Source organism: Giraffa tippelskirchi, chromosome 5 (genome assembly GCF_054371585.1).
Source record: "Giraffa tippelskirchi isolate mGirTip1 chromosome 5, T2T-mGirTip1v1.2.pri, whole genome shotgun sequence".
Taxonomy (NCBI): Eukaryota; Metazoa; Chordata; class Mammalia; order Artiodactyla; family Giraffidae; genus Giraffa; species Giraffa tippelskirchi.
The window spans coordinates 180,606,235-180,628,805 of record NC_137279.1 but is presented as its reverse complement, the minus strand read 5'-3'; the positions used below and the strand labels follow the sequence as shown (position 1 = coordinate 180,628,805).

Sequence of the window (22,571 nt, the reverse complement as noted above, 5' to 3'; positions counted from 1 at the left end):
AAACTCGGTGCCTGTATGTATTCCTAACACGTTTTGTCTTGCCCTGTTTGTCTCTCTGTCCTTCTGCTCAGGTTCCATACTGCCCTCTGTAGGAAGCTCTGTAGGCAGTGTAAACGGATACCACACCTGCAAAGGTGAGAATGCCATTTCAACGGTGCCTCTTTGTTGGGTGTGTTAGGACGGTGTTCGTGTTTGCATCTGTGTACGTTTCCATATGTGTGGAAAGACTGCTGCTAGGATGGGTGGTAAGGGTAAGAATTTGGGGAGAAGTAACTGGGATGCCTCTTTGTTGCTAGCTAAAGGCTAAACCGACTGGCAGCCAGTGAAATAAAGGTACAAGCAAATAAACTGGACCACTAGATAAGACCAATAGCGAAAGACTTGGAAGAAAATGAATGCAAATCTTTGAATTATAAAGAAGTTATACTAGAGGTGGTCTAATCTAGCCCTCAGACTCCCCGCCAAGTTTTCTTTGTAGTTTAAAGAAGAAGTAGAAGAATGCTTCAAATCCTTCACTCCCTTTACTTTCGCTGCTCCTGTGTTTACTTAGTATTTTATTTATACATCTGAGTATGTCATGCTAAAATCAGAAGGCAGGTTAATGAGAGCTCTTTTGCTTTTTGTTTGTAAGTAGGAACTTTTATGTGATTTAGCGGGAAGATAATCTCTAGTTCACTAGAAAGGGTGGGAGAGATACTTAATCCTGATGAATAATTTAGTGAGGAACCAGTGGGGATACTTGAGAGCTATTCCCAGTCTGATTTCTGTCTCTATGATGCTAGATCTGACGGAAATCCAGTGTGACGTGTCGGATGTAAACTTGAAATATGAGAAACTTGGGGGAATGCTTCGGGAACGCCAGGAAAGCCTTCAGACTGCCCTCAGCAGAATGCAGGAAGCTCAGAAGGAGGCAAGGTCGGTGCTGCAGTGGCTGGAATCAAAAGAGGAAGTCCTGAAAGGCATGGATGCCTCTTCATCTCCAACTAAGACAGAGACAGTGAGAGCCCAGGCTGAGTCTAACAAGGTACTCTGTTCACAACAACTGCATCTCAATGCTAAGAGGAGAGGGCTGTTGTATTAGTGTTCCTGCCTGAGTCCAGGGGCCTGAGAGGGAGACATGGCCAACCACCCAGTCATGATGAGCAGAGGGTTTGATTTTCAAATGCTTAGTATGCCTAAATTCTCCCAGAGAATTTTCTAGCCTATGAAATTAGAAATTGCTACAAATCAGATTGAGAAGCAAAACTAGATCTGTTTGCAGGAGGAGAATAAGGACAATAACCCTCCTCAGAAGCATCAGTTCAGAGAATGGGATCTCATTTTCTATGTGATGGTGTAGCCAAAACATCCCATCAAAGCACAGTTTAGAGGGATCTAAACTGCCGTGATTGCAGTTCATTCTTAAGATTGACATGTAGGGCTAGAGAAAATGGTGTAAGAAATAAGACCATGTAAAAAATTCGGTAAACAATTTTCTCCCCAAATTTGAATATTCCATTTGAGCCTAGCATATCATCTTTTACAATTGCATAAGCATCACCGTTACCATCATCATGATCAGGATCAATTCCTGACACTTTTAGTTTATAGCGATTAGTTATTTTCTTATTGGGTTACTAATGTATGTTACATAAAAGAAATTCAGATTTTGCCATCTAGCTTTTCCTTCTAAGTAAAAATTCAAGCAGAAAGGTTAGGTATCTTAAAGTCATTAAACAAGTCATGGAGAGAATCAGAAGTTGAGCCTGTAATTGCTGCCCCATCTTTCTGTCATTTCCTCTACACTCCAAGCTTTGTTTCCTGTCCAGAAATGTCACGGTGTGTGTGATGTTCTTTCTCCTAGGCCTTCCTGGCTGAATTGGAACAGAATTCTCCAAAAGTCCAAAATGTAAAGGAAGCCCTGGCTGGATTACTGATAACATATCCCAACTCCCAAGAAGCAGAAAACTGGAAGAAAATGCAAGAGGAGCTCAGTATGTTATCACAAGGGTGTTACAAATTCACTAAATTGCTTGTCCTCAAACAAATATAGGCTTTCAGCACATCCAGTAAACAAGAATTATTTTTTGTTAATTGTCATAAGCCAGCAAGAAGGGCAGGTAGGGTTAGAGAATGAACCTGATCATGGAAAAAATTCAGAGATTCCACTCAAGGTGTGAGAAGTTTGGCTTCTTTGGGCAAGTCAAACTGACAATCTTTCTGTGACAAAGAGAGCATCAATGATAAAAATGAAAAACAGGAAATAACCTAAACATTCAGTGAAGGAATTAGATAAATTATGCTGTACTCATGGAGAAGAAAATGGCAACCCAGTCCAGTATTCTTGCCTGGAAAATCCCATGGACAGAGGAGCCTGGTAGGCTACAGTCCATGGGGGTCACAAAGAGCTGGACATGACTGAGCGACTCACACACCCGCACACATGCTATACTCATACTATGGAACTATAAGTGATGTAGGTGAATGTGTACTGGTATGAAAAAATTATTGGCATGAAAGATGTTCTGTTATTAATTAGTAAGTTTAAAAACAGGTTATAAAATAATATATATGTTGCATAAGATGTTTTACGTGTATTGCGTACATTTGTGCTTCTCTGAAGTTTTATCCCATGGGTAGTTTCATATAACCACCACAATAGTCACGAATCAAAACTGTTTGTGACTTCAGTTAAAATTAAATGCAGGTTATTTTTAACTTAAAAAAATTAAATAATGGTCCAGGGGTCATTTCCTGTAGAATATTAGGGACCAGGCTAGTGGCTGATGAGGATAAAGGAATCCATTCTCTCATTTCCTCTCTACAGATTCCCGATGGGAAAGGGCCACCGAGGTGACAATGGCTCGGCAAAGGCAGCTGGAGGAATCTGCAAGTCATCTGGCCTGCTTCCAAGCTGCAGAATCCCAGCTCCGGCCCTGGCTGATGGAGAAAGAGCTGATGATGGGGGTGTTGGGTCCCCTGTCTATTGACCCCAACATGCTGAACGCACAAAAGCAGCAGGTCCAGGTGAGCAGTTCCTAACAGCTGTCGAGCCAAGAACTCAGAGGCACACGAACCTGGGTTTGAATGCTGCTCTCAACAGGTAGATTCACATGACCCTGGGCAAGTCATTGAACCTCTCAGAGTCTCTACTTTCTCACTTTAAATGAGATACTTGTATGGTCTTTATCATGGTGCCTATCAAATAGCAAACGTTCAATAACTGTGTTGTTGATATTGTTGACCGAGCCAGTAAGATGAGCAGATGGTAGAATGGGAACTTCTGACTAACTGTTAGAATCATATTTTACTTTCAATCCCCAGTGGCAGTGATTCACATTACTTCATGCAGGGTTTTATATCTGCTGGCTTTACTTAAAGATTTTCTGCTGATCAGACCTCAGGACCTGAGATCCTGAGGATCGGTGAGATGTAGGTTGGTCCCCTTATGTCCCATCTCACATCTGTGAGATTTAGGTTGGTCCCTTATGTCATTTCTGATGAAATCCTGCCTAGAACATTTCCTTGTTCTGTGTCCTTCCCTAAACTTGCTCTGTATCTTCTCACCACCCACTAAGTCCCCTAAGACTAATTTTTGAAAGAACCCTTTCTCTTAGCCCCTGCATCCAGTTGATTACCAAGTCCTATTTAATCTACTTACAAATTTTCTAATCCAGTGGTTTTCTAATCCTTTGGTTTCCATTCCAAAAGTAAACATTTTGCTCTCAAAATCCTTTTACCCTCTTAAAAATTATTGAGGATCCAGAAAAGCTTGTGTTCATGTACTGATATCTATTCATTTTAACTGTATGAAAACACTGGGGAATTTTTTAATGTGCATTTATAAATTAATTTTTTAAATTATAGTGATACAACCATAACACTAACATAAACATTTTAATGAAAAAATAACATTTTCCAAAATATAAAAAATTGAATGAGAATGGCATTTTATATCTTTGCAAATCTCTTTAATGATGTCTGACTTGGGAATTCCTTAGTGGTCCAGTGGTTAGGACTCGGTGCTCTCACTGCCTAGGGCCCAGATTCAGACTCTAGTCAGGGAACTAAGATCCTGCAAGCTGTGGCCAAAAATAAATAAATAAATAACTTTTTAATGTCTTGCTTAATAGAATAGTCTCATAGATTTTCATATCTGCCTCTGCATTCAGTCTGTTGTGATATCCGATGTCGTGAGAAAATAAGAATCGTAAAAGGTTGACAACATCTTAGTATTTATGAAAGTGGTTTTTACCTTACTGATGCCATGCAAGGGCTTGGGGACTCCCAGGGGCCCTCAGACCCCAATTTTAGAACCACTGTTCTAAGCCTCTCTTCTCCGCTGTACATGCTAGTGGGCTACATCTCGGGCTTCTTCCCGTTATAGCAGCCCCTTAAAGGGCCTCTTGGTCTAGTTTATCCTCCACATAATTATCAAGTTATCCTCTTAAATCATATATCTGAATATATTAAACTGCCTCTGTGGCTCTTGGCTGCTTATTTAACAAAGTTCAAATACCTGCTCACTATGGTGCATACGGCTTTCCACGGTCTTGCCAGCTCTTCCCCCACATACCCAGGCTTCTTCCCATACCACAGTGAGTTCTTTCCTGAACACACTGCGCTCACGGACCTCAGGGTCTCTGCGCCTCTGCTGCTCCCAGGCCCTCCTCTGACCGGCCTCGCTCTCTGTCCCCTGGGAGAGCTCGTGTGCTGTTTAGTGTCACCTGGAAGCCTTTCCTGGTTTCCCTCTTCTACGCTTATCCTCCCCTGAGGAATTAACCACCTTTACCTCTTGCTTTCACAATTCCACGTTCATGTCAGCATTTTAGCATCTTAATTTCCGTTACATTCTATTATAGTTCATTATTTACACATGTATTAGTCCTTGAGGGCCTGGCATATTTATTTTTACACAGTATAAGTGCTGAGTACTTTCCATAAGTTTTCTTATTTAATCCCAACAACAGCCAAGTAAGTACTTTAGTATCCTCATATTACAGATAAAGAAGCTGAGATTTGGGGAATTTTCAAAAACCTGCCTAAGTTTATACAGCTTAGTGAGTGATGGAGTTAGGATTTGAACCCAGAGATCTAACTCCAGAACCTGTGATCTTAACTTCTTTGATGAGTGAAGTAGTGGATAGAAAAGAGTAAAAAGGAATAGTACTTGCTTTAAAGAAGTTTTTTGTCTAATTGTGCTTTATTATAATGTATAGCTTTATATGTGCTGTTGGAAATTTGAGAAAGGAAATAAGCAAAACAGGGCATTTAGAGTTGAAATGGCAAGCTCTGCCAGTAACATGGTTCACTTTGGGACCCAGGGTTCCTAGCTCCTCATTCAGAGGCCTGGGTTTTGCCTGGCAGAGCTGATGAGTGCCAATCCAGTCAACAAACTTTGTTTTCCCAACCAAGGCGGACCTTAGTAACTGATGTTGAAACACTATAGGACAAATAGGAAGAGAAATAAAATAGACACAATCAATGATCCTTTCATAATAAGTTTTTTTTATTCAACAGCTGTTAAAAAAGTGATACTACATTTTCCCAGTAGCCTGGTCTTTGGAGTTTTATGCTCTATTTTCAAAAGGAGTTGGCACTACTTGGCACAATCTAAAATCAGTTTGTGTTTTGACACTGTTTTTAGATCTGTTTTCTATCTAAACATTGTGGTGTCATTTCTATCACAGTTTATGCTGAAGGAATTCGAAGCACGCAGGCAGCAGCATGAGCAGCTGAACGAGGCGGCTCAGGGCATCCTAACCGGCCCTGGAGATGCCTCTGCTTCCACCAGCCAAGTGCAGAAGGAGCTCCAGGGCATCAATGAGAAGTGGATTGAGCTGACTGACAAACTCAATTCCCGTTCCAACCAAATTGACCAAGCTGTTGTCAAAAGCACCCAGTACCAGGAGCTGCTGCAGGACTTATCAGAGAAAGTGAAGGTAGTTGGGCAGCGACTGAGCAGCCAGTCGGCCATCAGCACCCAACCCGAGGCTGTGAAGCAGCAGCTGGAGGAGACCAGTGAGATTCGATCCGACGTGGAGCAATTAGACCAGGAGATTAAGGAGGCGCAGACACTCTGCGATGAGCTGTCAGTGCTCATTGGTGAGCAGTACCTCAAGGATGAGCTGAAGAAGCGTTTGGAGACTGTTGCCCTGCCCCTCCAAGGTTTAGAAGACCTTGCAGGTGAGTTGGGGTGAAGAACACACTGCTGCCATCATTGGTGGCAAGCCAAAAGAAGGAGTGGATTCATGGTCCCAAGAATCTAAGGTGACCTTTAAGTAGCTTTTGGACTCAGAATGGTATGACCCTACCCCTTCGTCCAGCTGCAGTGAGGACTGCCGAGGTCATCACACATTGACTGGTCATGAGCAATGACTTTACATGGCTTTACATACCATGATCCTAAAGATAAGAGTGCTGGTATAAATCCAGCCAGCAGGTAGAGATTCATGCTCTTAGATGTACTTATAGGTACAGTTACATGCATACTTTCATTGATACTCATTCATTTATATTCTATGTGTACACGCGTATATATCATATATACAAAATTAGAACACATTCGAGACTTCTTATGATGGCCTTGTACAAGAAAAATTTTGTTATTAATTTGTTGTTTCTTTATCTGGGGACATTTATTACTTTTTACCAGCTTAGAAGTTAAAAGTTTACTTGTCTTAGTCAGATCACATTACAGACTTGAGGTGAGGATTGAATAGGATACAGTATATGAAAGAACCTAGCTCTGCTTCTTTTAGGTAGACCCTTGGTTAGCGTCAGTTTCCTTTTCCTACAATTAGACCATATACTCCCAGGAAACATGGCAAGTCTGCCATGTTCAGACTTGATGATTTAAATTTGATTTTCTCATTTCAGCTGATCGCATGAACAGACTCCAGGCAGCCCTTGCCAGCACCCAGCAGTTCCAGCAAATGTTTGATGAGCTGAGAACCTGGTTGGATGACAAACAAAGCCAGCAAGCAAAAAACCGCCCAATCTCTGCAAAGCTGGAGCAGCTACAGTCTCAGCTACAGGAGAATGAAGAGTTTCAAAAGAGCCTTAACCAGCACAGTGGTTCCTACGAGGTGATTGTGGCAGAAGGAGAATCTCTGCTGCTTTCTGTACCTCCTGGAGAAGAGAAGAAGACTCTGCAAAACCAGCTGGTTGAGCTCAAGAGCCACTGGGAAGAGCTTAGTAAAAGAACTGCAGACAGACAGTCCAAACTCAAGGACTGTCTGCAGAAGGCTCAGAAATATCAGTGGCACGTGGAAGACCTGGTGCCATGGATAGAAGATTGTAAGGCCAAGATGTCTGACTTGCGGGTCACTCTGGATCCCGTGCAGCTGGAGTCCCATCTCCTCAGATCAAAGGCTATGCTGAGCGAGGTGGAGAAGCGCCGCTCCCTGTTGGAAATCCTGAACAGTGCTGCTGACATTCTGATCAACTCCTCAGAGACAGATGAGGATGACATCCGGGATGAGAAGGCTGGTATCAACCAGAACATGGATTCCATCACAGAAGAGCTACAGGCCAAAACGGGGTCCCTTGAAGAAATGACTCAGAGGCTCAAGGAGTTCCAGGAAAGTTTTAAGAATATTGAAAAGAAAGTCGAAGGGGCCAAACACCAACTTGAGATTTTTGATGCCCTCGGCTCTCAAGCCTGCAGCAACAAGAACCTGGAGAAGCTGAGAGCCCAGCAGGAAGTGCTACAGACCCTGGAGCCCCAGGTGGACTACCTGCGGAACTTCACTCGGGGCCTGGTGGAGGATGCCCCAGATGGATCTGACGCTTCCCAGCTTCTCCATCAGGCTGAGGTTGCCCAGCAGGAGTTCCTAGAAGTGAAGCAAAGAGTGAACAGTGGCTGCATGGCCATGGAGAACAAGCTGGAGGGGATTGGCCAGTTTCACTGCCGCGTCCGAGAAATGTTTTCTCAGCTGGCAGACCTGGACGATGAGCTGGATGGCATGGGTGCTATCGGCCGAGACACTGACAGCCTCCAGTCCCAGATCGAGGATGTGCGGCTGTTCCTGAACAAGATCCAAGCCCTCAAGGTGGACATCGAGGCCTCAGAAGCAGAGTGCCGACAAATGCTGGAGGAAGAGGGGACTCTGGACCTGCTGGGTCTCAAGAGGGAGTTAGAAGCCCTGAGCAAACAGTGCAGCAAACTTACCGAGAGGAGCCGAGCTCGGCAGGAGCAGCTGGAGCTGACCCTGGGCCGCGTGGAGGACTTCTATCAGAAGCTGAAAGCGCTCAGTGACATGACCACGGCAGCAGAGGAGGGGGAGGCCCTCCAGTGGGTCGTGGGGACCGAGGTGGATGTCATCAACCAACAACTAGCAGATTTTAAAGTAAGCCTTGCCCTTGTTTTTTTACCTTTTCCTGCCTGATATGTGTATTTCTTTTCTTACAACTTGGAGACCTATTGAGTGCGCATCTTCACTTCTGTCTCTGGTTTCATTAGTCTCACTTCCGTCACACCAGAGCACACAGTTTGCAGACTAAACAGTCTCTTGCACTTCTGAGCAACTGGGTTGAATGTTCCTCTATTCTAATTTATTTTAATGTTTATAGCCAATTAAGGATACAGACAGACCGAACCTTATTTCTTATTCTTAGAATCCTCTCTTGTGATTTCTTGAGATTTCACGTTAACTAACCTTTGTAAGAGCAGTGTATGTTGGTTGAGGGCTCTGTTTTTCAGATGGAGGTATAAGAACCCATGCGCTCACGATAAACATGGGCTCTTCTTCCTAAGTGTGGGGTTTTTTTCACAGATTTGGAGGGAAAATTACTGACACATGATTGATGTGTTTTGAAAGAAAATGAAAAATCCTCATGAACTATTAAGACAAAACATAACACTTCAAAGAAATTTTCCACTTGTCGCAAGTAGTGCTTAAGACTATGCCCCAGACTCCTCAAGAGCACAAGTTCTCTGCATGTTGGAGAGTTTGAGAAGCACAGCCTTAATTGCAAAAATATTTTGATTCTTTGCCTGAGTCAGAATTTCCAGTCCTGAGCTTTGTGAGTCTCTATTAAAACACCAGGGGAAGAAGAGAGGAGTTGACTCAAAAGTGCAAATTTGCCAGGTCTGGGCTCAGAACTTGGGCCTGTCTGCTGGGTGTCGGCACTCACTGCGTGAGCCTTTCACCCCAAGACTTACCTGAAAGGGCTTCTCTCCCCTGCTGGAGGCCTGCACGCCTGCTCTTTCCTTCTTGTTTCCTGGAGTAGATTTGCAAAGGGTACTTCCAGCACTTGACTCCCGTTACCAGTGGTGATCGTTCCTACTTATACAGAAATGCTTTGCCATCAGACTTGTTCTCTCAGAGTTCCTGCCTGTCAGGATTCTTCCTATTAAAAATATGGATGGAAAGGTGGTATGACATCAGGTCAGAGCCACATGGTCCTGAAAAAGATCACAAATTTGTAGACAAGATCCAGGTGGCTGTTTCAGAAGGACCCCTCTAGGCTAGGGGATGTTCAGCACTAAGGCAAGACGTTGACTGAAGACCCCCTTAGAGTGCAATGTGGAGCAGCCCTAGTCATCATAGCTGGGATTCTCGAGGCCCTGGGTAAGGAAAGGGTAGGTAGAGAAAGTTCAAACCCACGAGCCCAGGTGTTATCCTCGGGGAAAGGCCTCTGCCTGATCAGTGGCTGGGTGGCCTTTCCTGCTGTGTCACATGGGCTTCTCTTCCCTCTTCCACTGTAAGCCCCTCGAAAGCAGGGCCTCTGTTATAGGCATGCTTCATGTGTCCGGTTTACTTGAATCCAGGTTAATTAGAATCAACTGTCTAATCAACTAAATGAGGTTTTTTTAGAAAACTGAAGTTTATCCTTTGAGGCACCAAACTATAGTTGTATCAAACTAAGATTCTGGTTTATATGGAATTATTTTAACTCTTATTTGCCTAATTTCCTAAACATTGCATTATATTATAAATTTTTCTTTACAAGTACAGGTTAACATTACTAAACAGATAGTAACTGTTCTCCACTGTGGTGATATCCTCTGGGACATGAGACACATTGGGGCTACTTTGTACTAAATGTTCTTAAATTACCATGCAGTTTAAGTTCTATTTTGAAGGGCCTCTGATAGCTGTAGTGGTTGAGTGTGTGTGTGTGTGTGTGTGTGTGTGTGTATTTGGGGGAATGCAGTTTCTGTTTTTCCCCCATTACCCTGATACCAGGTATTATTTCTTACTGCTATTACTTTTCACTGTCTTGAGCAGTCTGTCCCTTCCTTCAGATCTTCAGTGAACCAAAAACAAAGTAAACAAGCCTGTTAAAATTGCATTAAATATGACCTAGGATATTGAAAAGAATCCACAGGCAAGCATATACAGTGTTTGGATTTGAGGACAAGTAATTGTTCCCTGTTCATTTAATCCTTGGTTTCTAGAGACATTCTGAATTGTGATGCTGCTGAAAGATTTTAAGAAATTCCTGGACATCCTTGTATTTTATTTGTATCCTAGCATATAGCCCAGCAGCACTCAGGGTTCAGTAGCTGCTGAGTTGCTTGGTACAGCAGACATGTTTCACTGATTTCTGAGAAGAAGGCTCCCAGCACCAGTACTGTGGCTGTGAAGGCTGGGGCCAGCGTGTTTGTCTGCAGGAGCTGGTGTTGACAAGGCAAGACCAGAAGATGAGTGCGACAAGGAGGGTGGTGAAGCTGCGTGCCCTGCTCAAGCTAGGGGTGCAGATCAGCAGTATGGTTCCCCAGATCCACCCTTACCAAGTCAAGGGCTTGGGGAAGAGTTTTTGCCTCCTCCCGGCAAAGGTCTTGAGGCAGGAGGGGAGGAAGACAGTCCTGGCTGAGCTCGTGCTGAGCTCATGGGAAGTGAAAACAATGAGAAGGGAAAAGCTGTGTGTCTCAGTTCACAGTCCCCAAGAGGCTGAGCCAAGGGAAATTCTTTCTGGACCCATTCTGAGGACTGAGTCATTTTCATGATCTGAGTTCCTGGGTTAATGTGTTCTGTATTGCAGCGATAGACTCATCTTCCCTCACACCAGCAGCAGACCAGAGGCATGTAGTGTGATTTGGCTTTCAGATTCAAATTGTTTTTTAATAAGGAAAAACAAAGATGAAGATAAGTATTAAAAAACAGCATTCGTTTTAAGTTTTCACCTCTTTTCTTTTTACAATGGGATCATGCTCTCAGCACGGAATCTGCTGAAGAGAAGAGTATGAATCTGTGCGATGAAAGAGTGGGCTGTGCTTTGACCCCGCTGACTCCACCGGGGATGGTCGGAATAGACAGATGAGTCAGGTCTGTGGAGGACCCCAGGCTTACTTGGGACTGTGCAGCAGGGCTGATCAATGCTTGGAAAGGCAGTTGCCCTCTGGGAAAAATGATTTCCTTCTTAAATGAATGTGAAAAACTGGAAGTCATTATTCCTAGGAAAGACTTTCCCCTCGACTGCTTCTGAATAATTGATAGAATCTGGTCAGCCAGCGAGGACCCATGAGATGGGAAGGGAAGAGAGTCATTTCCCACTAAACAGGCAAAGACCTCAAGCCTCTTGGGTTAGACACTTTACTGCATTCTGCTCTCTTTGTCCCCGCAAAAGAGGGAAAAAAGCCACGAAAGAAAATATTGAGCATGTTTGGAGAAACTGGAAGGAAAAGACTTTGGTTAATCTCTTCAGGAAATGCCATTTTCCTGAACAAGAGAGTCTCTGATTATGGAGAAAAAGGAATTGTATTAAATATATACATAATTAGAGTCTAACAAGAAAGGAAGGACCTTTATTTCATTGAGACTTAAGCCAAAGAATTCCCTCAGGGTGACCTTTCTAGGAAGGAAAGAAAAAGACTCTAGACGTGGAGGAGAAATCTATGAAGTCTAATGATAACAAAGAAGTTTTGAAATTGCCTGTGTAGGTTTTGTAATCAAGAACTGAGATCATTCTGAGTCTTACGCCAGCCCCTCCCTTGCATCCACCTCAGGACCCACGCCAGCCTCTCAGTCAGGACGTGTGGAGGTTTGGGTCTTTGGGGCTGGTGGTTAGGCCGCGGGCTTCCTTAGGACTATTCTCAGTCTTGATTGAGGCTGAGCAGAGCCCAGGGTCAGGGACTGCATGCCCTTGCAGCCTGTGTCTGGAGACCTCTATCTTACTGTGAAGCCAGAACAAGAAAGCCCCATAAACTTGTTCATTTGATTCTTTTTTTTTTTTGGCCTCGTGGAAAGCAAGCATAAGCTCCCCTGTGGGCACACGTAAAAACTCTTGGAGGACAGGGCCTGCCATGGAGCTGAGAGACTGCCAATTTGGACAATGATGGATATTCACTCCTTCTTTTCAAATAATTACAAAGACAGTATCAGCTCCTCTGTGTCTTTGAGAGAGAGGAAGGCAAGTGAGGTTAGCATTATCTGCCTGCCCTTGGAGAGAAAGGAAATCACACTTGGTATGACCTGTCTGTCTCTGGAGGTTTAGGTATCGCCAGCTTTGCATCAGCCAAGATAAGATGAGTAGACACGCCCCCTCACCCCACCCTACTTTGTGCTGACCCTTGGCCTGTCTTGATTTTTTCTTTTTTCCTTAAAGCAGGCTACCCTGGTCACGCTAGTGGTAAAAAAATTCGCCTGCCAGTGCAAGAGACACAAAAGACAGGGTTCAATCCCTGGGTCAGGAAGATACCCTGGAGGAGGAACTGGCATCCCACTCAGTATTCTTGCTTGGGAAATCCCATGGATAGGGGAGCCTAGAGGGTCTCAAAGAGTCAGACATGACTGAAGTGACTTAGCTAGCACAGCACAGGACTAAACAATGACAACCCCAATAGAAACTGGGGTCCAAGGAAGTAGAAAGAATGCCCTTGAATAAGGTTTCTCAACCTGAGCACTCTGGATATTTGGACCGGGACAGTTCTTGGTTGTAGGCAGCTGTCCTGTGCATTGTGGGACGTTCAGCAGCATCCCTGATCTCCATCTACCCACTCGATGCCAGTAACAGCCTTTCCCCAATGTGACAGCCAGAAATGCCACTGCACATTGCCAGATGCCGCTGGAAGGAAAAATCCCCCTCAGTTGAGAACCACTGCCTGAGGAAGGAGAAAATTGCCGCCTCTCTGTGGATAATTTAGAACTCAGTTGGAAAAGGTGCTCATTGATTAAGGTAAATCTTAATGTAGCAAGCCACTTTCTGGTAATCTGATTATAACTGTGAAGCAGCAATACCCATCTGTAAATCAGCTTTCCCTTAGGCCGGGCCCTGGATTCTTTCTTTTTCCTGGTGCTAATCTCTGTCTGGTTTAAACTCTCCTCGTCACTTTTCCTGGCATCTGCGGTTGGTTTCTTTTGCGTAGAGTTGTTGGTGCAGGTGTTCAGCTGATGGAGCATTTGTGTGAAGAAGAGGAACTTCCTTTGTGGAAATACTCCAGGGAGCTTCCTTGCTCTGTGCCTTTAAGGGGAGACTACAGGCTGTCAGTTGTTCTCAGCCCAGGAGCTCACAGTTTGGCTGCTGATATTTATAACCCTTATGTGAGCATCTCCCTCTGCACCTCCCCCCCAGAATTCCAATGCTGTGTAATAATCCTCTCCACTCCCACCGTTGCAGCTGGGTGGGGAGAAGGTGAAGGGGCCTTTAAGACCTTTAAGTTAGCTTCATGTTGAGCTTTTTCCAGCCCCATTTTAAAGTATTGCTGTTAGTATTTTCAGTATCAACAACACAGGCAAAACCCCAAGCTTGCAGCCATTACATCATCTTGAAGGAGCCTCACGTCTCAGTGAAGGTAGTAAAATCAGATGGAAGGGCATCAAGAGAGTGTTGATGAATTTCACAAAAATCCGGCTGGAAATTTTGATAGCAAGGGAAGATTTTAAAGCAACAAATGAATATATCCTCAACCAGAAGGAAGGACTGAGCAGTTTCAATTGAGTTTACTGAAATTCTTCACACATAGTGTCAGCATGTAGCATTTGCAACTAAGACTGATCATCATGGGAAACACAGGTATCCAGAAAAACTAGAATTTACCCTGTGCTGAACTTGGGTTTGTCATGAGTTTTGAGTAGTGGGCATGGTTAAGATAAGAACGGGCTTGCACAATGGGGCTGTTTCTCGCTATGTCTAGAAATGCTTGGTAAGTGGCCTCAGCCTTAGCCTAGTCCTGGGCACTTTCCAACGAGCTCTCTGGCACACAAGCCGTAAGAGGTGAGCCTCTAGGAAGTGAGATGAGTTGCTTTGAAAGGCACTTTGTTGTTAGAGGTGGTTGGTTTACCAGGAATAAAATCAGTCCCACAGGGAGTCAGGTCAGGTCAGGTCACTACACCAAAACATCACTGCACAAAGGCTGTCTTCTGCCAGAGGGACTCATCCCAAGTCTCAGCTGTCCCGGGTGGAAAAGCCTCGCTGTGGGGAGTATGTGTTCCCTCCCCACCTTCCTTCATACTTTGCCACTGCCACTACTGGGGTGCTGTTCAGATACCAGTGTCTGGTATTGTCTGTGAAAGAGTAACACGATACACTTCTCCCCTGAACCTTTACAAGCTGTTTTCTTATCACCGGTCCTGTGATTTGAAATGTGGACCATTCACAACTTTAGCCATCAGGGATGAGAGTAAGAGCTGCAAGGTGAAGGTCCCTGGATCCCTTAGTGGAAGTCAGGCGGAAGGGGCTCTGTATTCCTTTCAGTCCATCCTTACTGAGCACTTGCTCTGGGTCAGTCCTTCATGCAAGCTGGGATCTCAGATAGTCTCTAGTTAGCAATGCAGCATGAGAAACAGGTGCAAAGAGCTGCAGTGGTAGGGACATAGCAGCAAGAACAGTAAGAGAGACCTGAGTCTAAATGATCTCCAATCCTAATTTCCTCCCCACCCCCACCTCCATAAATCAGACATTTAAAATCCCAGTTGCAGATAAGAAGACTGAGGTTTGAAGATGTTAAAGTAACTTGTTCAAGCCACATAGCAAGTAAATGTGAGAGCTGGGATTGGAAAGATGTTTGGCACGGAAGCTCATGCTTGACCAGTGGCCCCCAGTGAAGGTAGGGGAGGCAGTTTTGGCCCTTAGGGGACATTGACAACATCTAGAGACATTTTGTACTGTCACGACTTGGAAGGCTGCTCCTGGCTTCTAGTGGGTGCTGCTGAATTTCCTATAATACACAGAATAGCCACTTACAACAAAGGATTATTCAGCCCACTTCTCGAAATACAGGGGATTTTGATATCTTGCCCTTTTCAGATTCCATGACAAGTAAGAGTTAACTGATGAAATAGTTCCATTGCCTGGGGAAACTTCATGGTTTTCCTTTTAGTAAAAAAAAAAAAAAAAAGTGTTGGTTCTGAGAGTGATTTAAACAGATCTGTTGGATCAAGTCAGGATCTTGGTGAACTAATTTGAGTCAGTGGCTAAAGAATGCCCTCCATGCTTGGCCAGTCCCCACCCCACCCTGCCTGCCACAAGACTCCTGTTGTGGAAATCAGTCAGCTGTGTATCTCAAGCTGCTTCCTGTAGGGTGTGTTATGGAATGGCATCAGCCCTGCACCAGCTGGGAGTACTGACCTCAGTGTGATTTTTATCAGACTCCGTCCCTTTTGAGCCTTGCTATTTGGAACAAAAGATCCTCTGTTAGGAATGGAGAGAGCTAGCGTGATTGGACAGCCAGCGTGTACGCACATGGTTCCCACGGAAAAAACAGACATAAATTATGCTGTAGCCTTTTAAAACTGAAGCCTCCAAGGTGGTCTGCCCTTAGCTTCTGTCTGTCCTCACCCTTCTTTCTGTGAGTGCTTATCCGCCCCTCAGATCTGATGTATTAAACAGTGGCATCTTCAGAACTGGTCTCTGTCTGTGCCTCCCTCCCCCCTTTTCCTTCCCCAGTCTTAGAAACTACATTTTTTTTTCTAATATATATTATACTTTTTTAAATTTATTTTTTTATTGAAGGATAATTGCTTTACAGAATTTTGTTGTTTTCTGTCAAACCTCAACATAAATCATCCATAGGTATACATATATTCCCTTTTGAACCTCCCTCCCATCTCCCACCCCATCCCACCCTTCTAGATTGATACAGAGCCCCTCTTTGAGTTTTCTGAGTCATACAGCAAATTACCGTTGGCTGTCTGTTTTACATAGTAATGGTAATATAAGTTTCCATGTTACTCTTTCCATACATCTCACCCTCTTCTCCCCTTTCCCAATGTCCATAAGTCTATTCTCTATATCTGTTTCTGCATTGTTGCCCTGTAAATAAATTCTTCATTACCATTTTTCTAGATTCCATGTATATGAGTTAGAATATGATGTTTATCTTTCTTTTTCTGACTCACTTCACTCTGTATAATAGGTTCTAGGTTCATCCACCTCATTAGAACTGACTCAGATGTGTTCCTTTTTATGGCTGAGTAATATTCCATTGTGTATATGTACCACAACTTCTTTATCCATTCATCTGTCGATGGACATCTAGGTTGCTTCCATGTCCTAGCTACTGTAAATCGTGCTGCAGTGAACAGTGGGATACATGTGTCTTTTCCTCAGGGTTTATGCCTCGGAGTGGGATTGCTGGGTCATATATGGTGGTTTTATTCCTACTTTTTTAAGGAATCTCCATACCATCTTCCATAGTGGCTGTATCAATTTACATTCCCACCAACAATGCAAGAGCGTTCCCTTTTCTCCACACCCTCTCCAACATTTATTATTTGTAGACTTTTTGATGATGGTCATTCTGACTGGTGTGAGGTGATATCTCAGTGTAGTTTTGATTTGCATTTCTCTAATAATGAGCGATGTTGAGCATCTTTTCATGTGTTTGTTAGCCATCTGTATGTCTTCTTTAGAGAAATGTCTATTTAAGTCTTTTCCCCACTTTTTGATTGGGTTGTTTGTTTTTCTGGCATTGAGTTGTATGAGCTGCTTGTATATTTTGCAAATTAATCCTTTGTCAGTTGAGAAACTACATTTTTGATCCCCACTGTCTATCCAGTCTTGTTTCCTATGTAGACCATCCACTCCATCTACTTACCCCAAACACTCCTTAGCATTTTACCTATTTGATTTCTACTCATACCTAAAGGTTTAGCAGAAGTTCCATATCTCTGATTTCCCCTCCAGCCCAGCTCACCACCTCTCCTGCTCTCTTAAATCACTTAATATGTCTAACTCATTTAGCCTTTATCATTACTGCCTAATTTTGGCATTTATTGATTATATGCAGTGTCCCATCCCTCATCTTAATATATCCATTTTTGTGTCCCTCAAAGTAGTTAGCATGAGTATATGCATAGTTGGACATTAGTGAATATTTGGCTAAGTGAATGCTCTTTATTTCTCATAAGCCATGTGAGCTGTGGGATTCAAAATGCTATCAACTTTGCAACACTTGAGCTAAATCCTTGTTTGTTCTGAGAATCCTCATCCTAACATGGATTCTTTACCTTTCCATCTTGCCTCCGGGCTCCCTTTCTTCTTTCCTACTTAGCATATGTTAAAGGAACATAATTTCATTTCAGTATTAGCCTAAATAAGCAAAATTTAAAAATTTGCTACTTTGGATGCACCTGAAGAAAGCAGGTTCTGAAATGCCGTCTGGTAGTTACCCTTTACTTTAGGGTCATTGTCATTTACAGTGACAGCAAGAAGAGTCTTCATACTTCTATCAGCTTAGTGAGGAAAATAGAATATGAATTTGAGTCCGAAATACTCAGCTTGGAATTCTGGCTCTATCATTTACTAGCTGAGTGACCTTGGGGGAAATTACTTAGCCTCTCTGTATAGTTATTCTACTATAAAATGTGAGCAATGGTACATCCTACCTTTAGGGCCTTTATGAGATTTAAATGAAGTGATATAGATGAAAACACTAGGCAGATATTAAGTGCTCAATGATAATATTCTTTTATTTTAAAAAGTTTATCCAAATACACACATTATAACATTATTAAATGTTTTTAATAAGTTATTCCCTTTTTGCCTACAGCTGATCATTCTCCAGATTTGATCTAAGACCTAGCACCAAGTTAGATAAGCTCTTTTTCTTCTTGAAAAAATGGAAATGATGAAGATAAAGTAAATTAGTTTGATGACAGCAGTGAAACAGGTAGATGGACAAAAGGCCTTCCTGAGCAGTTTCTCTGGGGAACAAATGTGGAGCTCATTGCCAGCCCCAGACCAGCAATACATAAACAGTTTAGGTCATGACTCCTTAACACAGCTTTAAATATACTGCATGTACACATACATGGTTATTAATTCATTCATTCATTCACTTCAGAATCCCACAGCCAGCAGGTTTCTCTGAGACCATTTTGACCTTGGCTTCTATGCTCTACACATCAGTATTATTTTCAAATCATTAACCAGAATTAACCAGAAGCCATTACCAGCTCAGTGACTTCTGCAGTCACTCAGAGTTACCCAGCAGATCAACTTAATGATCTGAGGGTCCTTGGCCTAATTAGCTTTATCATAGACCATGTTATCTTCCACTGTTACCATATAATGGCAACTACCAAGTCAGCATCTTTGATAGAGACACTTCTTAATTTTAATCAATCTTTAATTAAAACATTAAGGGAGAAAATATCAGCTTAATTTCAGAGGAAGCAGCTTAAAAACACAGATAAAATTAATCTCTATGCCAAGTATATATGCCAAATCAAGATGTTCCTCAGAAAAGTTTTCAGCAACTATATGTTTCTAATATTTGGTTACATGTATCTATGAGTTAAGGGAAGAAGAAGATAAGAATTCAAAGAAATTGAACCTCTCTTAAGTCTTCTGCAGCTTGGATTCATTGCATCCACTCAAGTGAACCATTTACTATCTCTCTCATCTTGCAGTTCACTCCCAGAGAAGAGATCTGATTTAAGTCTAATTCTTTAAATTCAGCCTCAGTTGTTTGTTCATGATCAATGATAAGAACTGCTTTAGTAACAAAATGAAAGACAGTTTTCAAAAATCTCTTAATTCTAAATTACTTATTTTACATCCTTTCCTAATACTGGAGAGAAGACCCCTACAGCAAGATTCCTTAGAGATTCAGCCAAGGGACCCTTTTCATAGAAATAGCTAAGCACCTTTGTGAAGTTGTTACTCTGTGAAAGTTGTGAAGTCATGCCATCCTGGAATTGGAAAGGCTATTCTTGATGTTAAGTGAAAGCCCACGTGGTCACTTTCTCAGGGAAGCCTCCCCTGCACCTCCAGGCCACATCAGGCCCCTTGACAGATGCTCTCAGAGCACTTGTTTGCTTTTCCCTCAGAGTATTTACTGCAGTTGAATTAAAGTGAATGTCTGTCTGTCTCTACAAGAGTGTAGGCTCCTGAGCACATCTTGCTCATCACTCTCCCTTAGTGTCTGGCATGGATTAAGGCACACAGTAGATCTCAATAAATATTTGTTAAACAAGTGAAAAAAATCAAGGCTACACCTTGTGGAATTACTCTTTTTAAGAAGACAGGAAGAGGAACCCAAAGACACCAAGAAGGACTGGCTAGAAAGGTAGCATCAGGATAGCACAGTGGCATGGAAGCCAAAAGAAGAGACACAATAAGGGAGGACCAACACTTACTTTCTCACCACTGCTTATCCTTTATCTGCTACCGTCTGACCCAGCACCCATCACTGCACTGCAAGCATTCTTGCAGAAGTACTCACTGACATCCTAGTTGCCAAGCCCAGTGGCCTTGTCTTAATTAATTGTCTTCCTCCTTCCTTGTGCACCATTTAACATCGTATCTTCTTTCTCAAAACCCTCCTGTCCATTTGCCTTCCTGACATTGCGCTCTCTCCATTTTCTCCTCTGGCTGCTTCTCTGCTTTCTGTTTCGGTTTGTCTTTCTACTTCCCTTACAGGTGGCTCCTGAAATCCTGTCATCCACCCTCTTCTCACCTCTCTCCACGCTCAGCCCTGGGATGTCCAATTCCTCACTGTCCTACTACAGAAGTTTTCTACCTCTGTTATCTCCACCCTGACTTTGGTCTTTCTGGATACCTCCACATGGGTAGCCTTCGAGTACCTCACACTCAGTATGTGCTACACTGAATGTGTTAGCTCCTCCAGTTATTTCTTCCTGTCTGTTGCTGTTTTATAGTATGCTGTGCCCTCCGTCATCCAAAGAGGTTTATTATTTTTTAATATTTATCTATTTGTTTGGTTATTATTATAACCAAATGAAAAGTTTTATTATTTATTATTAATTATTTAATAAATAAATATTTATTTTTTATTTATTTGTGCCAGGTCTAAGTTGTGGCATGTGAGATTCTTTAGTTGTAGCATTTGAACTCTTCGTTGCAACATGCAGGATCTTGTTCCCTGACCAGGGATCGAACCCAGGCCCCTTGCATTGGAAACATGGCATCTTAGCCACTAGACCATCAGCATTTTTTTACATTTATTTTTCCCCCTAACCCCTACCCTCTATCTGATCAGTTGTGAAGTTCAAATAGTCTGCCTCTGCAATTAAGAGTTGGATCTTTTTTAATGCAATAATTTATATCAAGTGGCAGTTGAGTGAGCAGCCAGGCTCAGATTCTTAGAAATTTTCCACACACGACTCAGTCACTTGTACGACCCCCTGGTAAGTTAAATAAGGAAGTCTTGAGCTTTCCAGGTGGTGCCAGTGGTAAAGAACCCACTTGCCAACAAAGGAGAGGTAAGAGTTGCAGGTTCGATCCCTGGGTCGGGAAGATCCTCTGGAGGAGGAAATGGCAACCACTCCAGTATTCTTGCCTGGTGAATCCCATGGACAGAGGAACCTGGCAGGCTACAGTCCATGGGGTTGCAAAGAGTCAGACACAACTGAAGTGACTTAGCATGCACAAATAAAGCATAAATTTATGTTTGGCATTCAAGGGCTTTGGTGAACTGACCTTGAGCTACTTACCATTCTGACCTTTCATTTTTCCCTTGCATCTGTCCTATAACTTAAACCATGAAAACTTTGAATTGGCTTCTTTAGGTTTCCAGCCTCTAGTCCTTCACTTAGAAATCCTTGTCTCTACCGTCTCTGTATCTCCAGATCCTGATGCATAAATGTGATTCCCTCCATAAAGCCTTCCTGGAATCTCCTGCTTTCCTGCCTCCCACTGTCCTGTTAGGTCTTTTCTCACTTACAAAGCGCTATGCTTTTGTCATCACCACAGTCGTGGGGAGTGGCTAAAGAGGGATTAATATGAAGTCTACAAGCAGGAAAGGGCTATAGGGGTCATGAGAGTTCCTGAAGTGTATGGAAAGCCTTCTCATGGGTTTAGAAATACACAAGAGCTCAAATAGCATCAAAATCCTTAGATTTAAAGCAAGCTTCACATCATGCTGCATTGCTTAACGAGCCACTCTGTAGCCATCTTTATGTAATAAAAAGATGGTAGTGACTGATGCCCGACAGGTTCAGACTAATACTGTGGAGTTTCCACTTGCTACTAAATAAATGCTTGTAAAGTCTAGAGATCCCAAGATGAAAGGCATTTTGTAGATTTTAAATGTGCAAGATCCAGCTAGTCTTCTGTTTCCTCCTCTAGTCAGCACTAATCCTCCAAGAGAGAGGTGGATGAAAGAATTCTAGAATTCTACATTATAGAATCTGAGGAAGTGTGCATCTAGGGTCTCCAGATTTTCCTTCGAGGCTGGTGGTTTAAGTCTGGAGCAGACAAAGGCAAAGTGCCAAGTCCAAAACTTGGAAAGGGAGCTGTGTTAGGGTGTGAGGCGACTCCACCTTTCTGTTTTAATTAGACAGAAGGAAGGGCCAAGATTGTTCTTTCTTCCAAGTTCACCAAAGGAAAATCTGACACCAATTCTGTTCTTAGGAATTTTGAAATAAATAGAGAATTCTTTGAACTCTGTAATCAACTAACTGGAAACTAATTTAAAATTTGGCATCAGCACATATATTTGTGTTATAGGAATGGGGGAAACATCAAAGACGTGCTCCCTATACTTCTCTTTTTAAAAGTTTACACACAGCATGTGAAATGAACAGATGCTTTTTTTGTTGGAGCTATCAGGGTAACAAGAGGTTGAAAGCTGTATCAGGTATTTATTTCAGTCACTAAGATGGCTATTGGCAGAGTTCCACATACCAAAACTAAGGGGAAAGTCATGAACAGATTTTAAAAAAAAAAGACATGGAGGAAAGAGACTTTGTGCCTTTTTTCTCTCTCAACACAAACTGATGATTTAAAGAAAGGAGCAGAGCACTTTTTGCAGGGGAGGGGAATAATTGGTCAACTTTATGTAATCCTTTCTTTAAGGCCATGTTTGAATTTTGGAGAGGTTTCTTTGTAATAGTCTCTTAATATAGCGTCCTAATACACTCATCAGAGAGAATGTGACTTAAGTTGATAAGTAATTTGAATCTGAACTTCATAGTTGCTAAAATGCTCTCCTTACTTAGTTGACTGTAATATGGAGCATTGGTGAGAGTGGTGAGACTAACGTAGATAGGTGTGGGGAAGGATTAAGAAAAGACTGAATTCATTGGCACCTGACTTAGTGAGCAAACAGGAAAGGAATTTCTGGCTATGAAGTTTGTGATTCCACATCAAGATCATTCTTTATAATAGAATAACCACCCACCCTTAGTCCAGAGCCAGAATTCCTCAGATTCTTCCAGCCAGAGGGCCCCTGGCACACT

General features: G+C 42.7%; 1 protein-coding gene across 2 annotated transcripts in view; it reads left to right on the top strand.

The window, feature by feature from the left end:
* The window catches only part of MACF1 (microtubule actin crosslinking factor 1), a 350,958-nt gene that overhangs the window by 258,796 nt on the left and 69,591 nt on the right, over positions 1-22,571 (top strand). For both annotated transcript variants that reach the window (XM_081492100.1, XM_081492101.1), the window contains 6 exons: positions 72-134; positions 783-1,024; positions 1,844-1,973; positions 2,807-3,006; positions 5,670-6,165; positions 6,859-8,330. In XM_081492100.1, coding sequence (XP_081348226.1) covers positions 72-134; positions 783-1,024; positions 1,844-1,973; positions 2,807-3,006; positions 5,670-6,165; positions 6,859-8,330 — 2,603 coding nt within the window. The remainder of the gene's footprint in view (positions 1-71; positions 135-782; positions 1,025-1,843; positions 1,974-2,806; positions 3,007-5,669; positions 6,166-6,858; positions 8,331-22,571) is intronic.